This window comes from Platalea leucorodia (genome assembly GCF_965183815.1).
Source record: "Platalea leucorodia genome assembly, chromosome: 4".
Classification (NCBI taxonomy): domain Eukaryota; kingdom Metazoa; phylum Chordata; class Aves; order Pelecaniformes; family Threskiornithidae; genus Platalea; species Platalea leucorodia.
In genome coordinates, this window is record NC_138826.1 from 63,547,832 (window position 1) to 63,555,711 (window position 7,880).

The 7,880-nt window shown below is 38.6% G+C and overlaps 1 protein-coding gene across 4 annotated transcripts in view; it reads right to left on the reverse strand.

Moving 5' to 3' along the window:
• DGKI (diacylglycerol kinase iota) overlaps positions 1-7,671 on the reverse strand; it is a gene marked incomplete at its 5' end in the record, with an annotated part of 114,390 nt that extends 106,719 nt beyond the window's left edge. For 2 of the 4 annotated variants that reach the window (XM_082309235.1, XM_082309234.1), the window contains 2 exons: positions 662-748; positions 7,564-7,671. In XM_082309235.1, coding sequence (XP_082165361.1) covers positions 662-748; positions 7,564-7,656 — 180 coding nt within the window. The remainder of the gene's footprint in view (positions 1-661; positions 749-7,563) is intronic. The other 2 variants (XM_082309232.1, XM_082309233.1) reach the window with 1 other exon arrangement.
• Between the last annotated feature and the right edge of the window lie 209 nt (positions 7,672-7,880).

Sequence of the window (7,880 nt, forward strand, 5' to 3'; positions counted from 1 at the left end):
GTGACAGACACAGATTCAAGTTTCTGGTCTGAAGTTTTCCCACCACCCAAGTGAGGACCTTAACCAGAGAGCTCTGGCTATGCAGACGTGAGTCTCCCTCCACCTCTCCCCATGAGGCTGGTGTTCATCTATATAACTAAACCACTAAGAAGGGTCTAGAAACAAGGTCTTCTATAAGCTACATGGTAAATCAAACCATCATATCATTCATCTGTTTTCTCTCTCTTTCTGTGGCCCAATGTCAATTTTCACACAAACAGAATATTTCCAATATGACATGTCCTGAGGGAGACACCCTCAAACTGGACCAGACCCTTGCATCAGTGCACTCACCATGAATTTCACAAACCCAGTTTCATACCCCTGCTCTGCCTAGTGGTAACCAAGGGTCTGAACTGAGTCTCTTACATCCCAAGGGAACGCTCTTTCATTAGCCTGCTGCTCCTTCATGAGCCTGGTATGTTGTTTCTTGAAAAAAAAAATCAACTCAGCAAATAAAACTTCTCATACAAGTTTTATCAAAACTGATCTCTTCTCACAACAAATTCAATAACATGGAATTTTCCAGTGGAAAAAAAATATTAAACACTGCAGTAAAAAAATTAAACTTTAAAGTCTGTGTTTAGACATTTAAACAAAAGGAGCCTGATTTCCAAAGCACTTGAATACCTACCTCATTGCCTCTTTTGCTGGCTTTTCTTTTAAAAGATGTTCTCTTCTTTCGCCGTGTTGAAGTCTTTAGTGAGTTCTACATCAAAAGAAAAAAGAATACATGAAAAGCAAAACAAAATTTAGAAGACAGGCCCAGACAGAGCCCCTTTACGAAGCTCTTCCATGCATGTCCACTTGGAGAATGATAAGAGTATCTGGCACATGCTCGAGATTTAAATTACATGCGCTGCATGCTTTACACTTCCACACCACCGTTTATGGAGAAAGCCACACACGGAGACCAGACTGGTGCTTTGGAACTGGAAACTTTCCCACGCTGTGAGAGGGGAAAAAGATCAGATGCTCCCATAGACTCACATAACACCACATGTTGTACCTGCCAACCCTCCCAATAGGGGTAGGAGACGCCCGTTTCCCCTTCGGGGCTCCAGTCTCCTGCCCAATCAGGCTCGTCTCCTGGTATGGAGACCACCTGCATAAAGATGTAATAAAAAACATGATAAATGAGATATTTTTCATGTTTTTTTTAGGAAAGAAAACAACAAATTTTAGCTCTGGCAACCATTATGACTCAACATAACGTAGGCCACCATGGCGTATGATGCTGGCACTGTGGAGTCAGTTCCAGCCTATCAAGAAACTTGTGTAATCATCTGCTAAGGAACAAACTGAATTGTTAACATTTAAGGATTTGGGTGAGGGGGGTGTTTGTGGGTTTTCATTTGCTTTGTTTTTAAATAACAATATCACTTAACTACATGGGAAAAAAAAACATAAAACTGCTTGTATTTTTGCAGAACCTGTTAAAATAGGACTTACATCAAAGCTATTCTCCAGGCTGGCAATAGCCTGCTCAGTGATACTGAACCAAAAGGTGTTCTGGTGTGATAAGAACAGTCCAAAAAGGGGAAATCTCTTTTATTTTTTAATTATTTTAATTCAGTAACTGAAGTCATACCTGCAGGAAACCCTATCACTTTCCATAGGATTGAAATTTTGTATTATAGGAAATACTGTAAATATTTTCTCAGTATTTCCATTTCTAGTCTAGCCATCACCAGGAAATAAAGTAACACAGAGAATTAGAAGAAAGTTTATTGGGTTTTTTTCCGGCTTCAAGAGAGGGAGCAAGATCCACTCAGCTCATCCAAAAGTTCATTTTTGTCCTGACCTTATTCAAAAGCATACCACTAATGAAAAAAGTCAATGACCAGAGATCATCAAATCTGTAAGCAGTGACGTCTGTCCTTAATCCTACTTGCTAACCAACATTGACAAGAATAGCTACTAGATTCTGTTTAATACCTAACAACCACTTCCAGAATTTCAAGACTTCAGTATGACAAACCAGATACGGAAATTATTGTTTCCACATCTCTGAGAAGTTAGAAAACCTAACAGCTATCTAACTCAAATACCTAAAGACACTGTCCTTTTTCATCCAGACCAAGAGAAGCCTGCTGCAGAGCACAAGGGCCCAAGCTTTTTGTTACCTCTCAACATTCCTCGTGGACCAGGATATAGTCATGCCGTGTTGCTTACTGAAAATACTGAAGACAAGACAGCTCTGCAGAGCAATTACAGGACTTTTGCCCTTTTAGACCATATTTTGAGAGACCATCTAAAGAAGTGTTCGTACTCTTCCCTACTCTGATGCAAAGTGATCTTGAAAGCATGATAAACCACAAAGACCGCACTGACTATGGAAGTGCATTGGCAATATGATCTGTATGGTTTTTCACTGCCCTACCTCAGTAGTCAGACGGACTGTAGACAAAAGTCTTTATGTCAATATAAAGGTACAGGACATTACTCTCAAAGCTGCCTCCCATGGGGGCCTTAGCCTAGTTTCTCAGCCATTCTCTACTGAAGGATTCTTCCTGGCATGGGGCAAAACACATGACAGAGAGAGGAGATCTAGTCTATCCAGTCTTGCCAGTGGTCTGCTGAAAGGTCATGGGCATATCAAGCCTTTTCCCTGTGCTTCAGTCTCTCCAGGTTTAAAATTCAAAATACTTATCCTATTGGTAAAGTGCAGTGAATTCTGCTGGCAAATCATAATCTGTAACTCAAGTTAGGTATTATACTAGGCAAGTACTTAATTGTACCTCTGGAAGAAGAACTGTACTTGTTTTTCTACCTCCACAATGGATGGACCTAAAACCAATTAAACTCTTCTGGAAAGGGCAAAAACAGTTAGTAAAATCCTGAGTAATTTTAAAAAAACAATAAAGAAGGTTTAAATGTAGTTGTCATTCAATCCCATTATAACATGTCTCTTTTCTTGCCTATGGGTGGGGTGGGAAGAGGCATACAACTATATTAGAGAAACTTTTATTCTGTCTCCATTCATTATTACAACATTTTTCATTTCCACACTCAAAAAGGCAATAAAATGTGCTATATAACAATTATGTTATTTCACTTTTTTTTTTTTTAAACACGCCTACACCTACAGTGTTAAGAGAACCTACAGCTTTATTACAATGATTGCAACTGCATGTCCACAGCAGATGAAAGGCAAAAAAGCTGCTTAAACATATGCAGGTTCTCTTTGCAAACATGCAGAAGAATAACAGCCAATAAGTAATCATCAGTCTTTGCACATTAAACTGAAGAAATGGATGCATACTACCTTGTCCACATAACAAGGTGATAAGTATTTTATAAACATATAGTGTTATTCAGTGAAGTACCTGATAGCAAAGCATACCTTTAAATGGGCACCATATGTAAATCCTAACTTGCCTTTAGAGAGGAAACCTCTCCTTTGTGGATGTCAGTTTGGTCATCTTAAAGAGAGATTTTTGGTATTATTACATGGTCACTATAGTTCTAAGCAAACTTAGCTAGATGAACAGAAGAACTGGAGTCCTTTTTGCATGGTGTTGGATGGTGTGACAGGCACAGACTCTCTCATGCAAATCCAACAGACCCTTTCAACCTTTTCATTTACAACATTTCAGCTTTCATTTTCAAAGCCTGTTAGTATGCTGGGCTTCAAATACTTAAATAATGAACAACCTCTGGGAAGGCCAATCTTGACCATCTTCTTCTTGCTCACAAACCACAATCAGACAAGCCAGCTGCACTCAGCAATTGAGGAAATAGAGATAAACCCAGAAGTATAAATATTCACTAGCACTTTTTCAAGGTCCTCAATGGAGGAAAAGAAGAAAACACCATGTTTACTCACCTTGAACAGAAAAAAACCCTGGAATTTTACAGTTACTGCCTTTGCCTTCCCAAGCAGAAGACAGACTGACTCAGCCAGATCCTCCTTATTATCTACTTTCCTCCCACAACATAAGCACAGCAAGTCCATTCCTAGAGCTAACAACACTTGGGCTACCAAACCTCACCCTATAACAAAATACCACCAGTCAACAGGGGTGACCTGCTTTCACAAACTAGGAGATGGAATTGATTTGAAGCCCTGGAAATCAGAACTGGTATCAAAGTGCTGCTAATACAGTACAGAAACACTGGAAATCAGTAAAGAAGTTACAGAAGTGTCTCACAATATGAATAACATGGAATAGATACTGGGAGTTTTCCATTCATGTAAATGGATCATTACATACAGGGCTACCACCAATCCCAAAGCTATTTGAACCATTCTGAATATTCTTCATCTTGCAATCAATTGCTTGCAAGAAGCAAAAGCTCCCTATTTAGAATGTAGGTTGTCAGCAGAGATTTGTCTTTAACCAATTACACCATAATGTTCATTACCACAACGTTGCTGGTAATCAGATGGGGAGCGTTCTCTTTATTCAAGCGCAATATTTGAAAGGTGGTGACCCATGTTGTACAAACTAAGCATGGAAAACCATTTTTGTAGCAATAAAAAGAGAAATAAAAATTACAAATCAGGGCAAGGTTTTGCTACAAAAAGCCATCTTATTTGCTTAAAAGAAACAACCAGCAAACAGGATGAAGGCATCACTAAAATTGATTTCATATGAGCAGGGAATTCAGTTCAGGAGTTGCCTGTGACCAATGTGAGTAGTTAATTAGAGCTGAGGAAATAATTTATAAGAAAAAGGCTTCTACCCAAATTTATTCTGATTGTGGAATATGTGAAAAACAGATTGCTGGCTACACATTTATTTACCATCTTAATTAACAAAAATTTCTGAATATTTTGTTTGTACGCTGTGGAATGAATGCAGTCAATATTTGATAATGTTTACCAAACGTGCATATAGGGTGAAGAGGGTCATAATACATAGAGGTAGAGCTGGCCAGAAACAACAGGAGGGGAGAAAATATTTCCTAAAAAAATAATAAATAAGAAAGCAAGACTTCTGCCAAAAATCTGAAAACACATCTGAAAGATGACCAGTATTTTCTACAGCAATAAAGATGCATTCCCCAGAACTAACACTGCAATGGGTGCTGTTAAGAAGTTTCATGGAAATATGCCCATTGTCTGTGCTTAATATCATTTTGCTCTAATGCTTCAATTACTCAAGATAAAGTTTTTGCATGCTACTGACCTCGAATTTCAAGGACTCAAGACACAATGGAGACGAAATATTGGATTGAAGTACTACTTCACTCATGACTCAGGCACACAAAGATAACATTTTCTTAAAGTGTAACATTTTAAATCTTTAAAAGCATTTTTCCTATGAATTATAATTAATTGGATCAGATTTATTTTTTATTTGAACTTTTCTGAAAAATTAATGGACAAAAAAGAAAACTCTCTAAAAATATTATAAGGAAGGTACCCTGCTTTTACCAAATACCAAATCAAAAGAAAATTACAAATGTCGATTTTTTTTTTTTTATACTCAAAGTTAAATTAAGTAAGAATTCAAAAGATCAAATAAAGGCTTCTTTTAGTAAGGTCAGACATGGATACATCTATCTTTACTAATGAATTTTCTTCTTATTAAAATGAAAAGTAATTTTGGTTTTAATATTCTTTTCCTGATCTTGGTTAAGAGAATGGTGACTGCAATGTATTTCTGGCTCACAAAAAGGGGTTTTGGTAAACCATAAAATGATATAAAAAAAGTCAATACACTTTTTTTGGTTTTGTAAGAAAATATACTCAAAAACATATTAAAGGGGTTTTGGTTTTGTTTGGTTTTTTTTTTTAATGGTGATTTAAAACAATATGAATGATAAATAAATTGGAAACGTGCTGGGTGAAAAAAGCTTTTGTTTCCTTATCAGACCTAGGAAGAGGGTAGCACCTCTGGCCACAGGAAGCTGGTTCTCAGATCAGTTATCTCCCATGTGTATGGGGTTAGCTGTAGTTAAATGGTTAGGGTACAAGATGCCCAAGGACTTTGGCAGTACCCAGCTTCCAGGTCTGAACTGCAACAGTTTGGAAGTCCTTCCTAGTGGTTCCTAGCCCAAGGATCTCTACCTCATGGATCCCCCTCCAGAGCACGAACCCTTAAAGTTACCAATTCTGTGGCTAATGCCCAAAGCAGAGCTTCCAGGCAGTCTGCAGAGAAGCCCAGGGACCAAAAGACTTCAGACTAATGGTCCATATGGTCTCTTTAAGGACACAGAAAAGGAGTCAGCCTCATTTTTGTGCCAAATACCACACAGGTGCTGAAAATGAGCCAAGAAGATTAAATCGCTGCCAAGGACTCTTCAACAAGAGGAAAAAAGATTCATCTAGAGGAGGCTGGAGTAAAACTAACAGCAAAAGAAGAGTGTGGGAAAAAATGCAAATGCCAAAAGAAACCTTTTTTCTCAGAGGAAGGGTGGCTAGGGACCTCACCTACTCTGGACCTAAAGGAGAAACATTGGTCTCCTTGGTCAGTTTTTTGATTACTCTATACTTTTTCTTTTTCCCCTGCTCTTGTCTTTAATATCCAGCTTGTTAGAAATGCTACTTGCACACAAATCTGACAGTCGTATCCCTAGACTGTAACTGAAAACTGACCAGTGTCCCAACTCAGACCTTTTTCCAGTTCCATGGGACTATTTGTGTCTTAGTGCCATGCCTTGCCTACAGCCTGAACTTCTCTGCTTCTTGTTGCCAACCAGGACACAGAGCCAGAAAGCCCTGGGTCACTTCCCAAGAATAGACACATTAATGTAAAACTGCACAGCAGTGCTTGATATAACCAGTATTTCTGGAGGAAAATTACAGGAAAACATGAGTGGAAAGTTTTAATGTCCCAGACACTATTCATTTCAGAAAAAAAAAAAAACAAAACAAACAAAACAAACAAAAAAAAAACCAAAAACAAAACAAAACAAAACAAAAAACACAAAACAAAAAAACCCACCTTGTTTCAATGCTTCTGAAATAAAAGTTTTACCAGCATTTTTGGCTCCCTGATATGTTCAGCGTGTGTTTGTCTGTTTCTTTCAGTTCAATCTGGAGTGAAAACAGACTTTCAAAGAATAAAATGCTTCTTGCATGATGGGAATTCCCTTTTAATTTTTGGCCAGCTCTCTTCTGGATACCTTTTCTCCCTATCGTGTTCAGCACAAGACAGTATCCCATCTAAAATATATCACATCCATTACCAAAGCTTCAAGTGAATGTTTGTGAACAGTTTTTCCCTGTATTTGCTCAGCTCTATTTAATGAAACATGCTTGACTGCCTACAACACAGGGGATTTCTTGCAGTATGCTCGCTGAAGTCACAGTTAGAGGAACAAACCTGAGCTGGATTTGCTCAGAACAAAAATCATGTTTGTTGCTAATCATCCCAAACAGGGAAACCTACTGAAAGGCTGGATGGAGGGGCAGGAGGATACAGGTTCATAATCACCATGGATGTATGCTGGGTTTCAGGGATAGAGACAGGGTTGAACAAGCATGCCTTAGTGAAGGAGTACCGAGCGGCAAAGCCAGGCTGGCCCTGTGCAGCCATACAGCTTCAGAAACAGACATCAGCATGCAGTTACCTGAGGTTTCTTCACCTTAATGATCCAGGTGGGAGGCACAATGACAGCAGCGTGAGCCCCCAGGGAACATGGCTCCTCAATGTGATGTAGCATGAAACAGGTGACTTTATTATGAAACTGGAAGAGAGGAAAAGAGTAGAGTCAATAAGGAGGCCAAGAAAGACAAAGACAAAGCGGAAGCATGGTGAGGAAGAAGAGGTCAACGGTAGAAAAATTGGAGCAATTTTCCCAACTTCATCATCTTCAAGTCCTTCAAACCACAGTGTCTTAGGAACATATAACTGAAGATGATCTTCCTTAGCCATCCCTTCTTACAA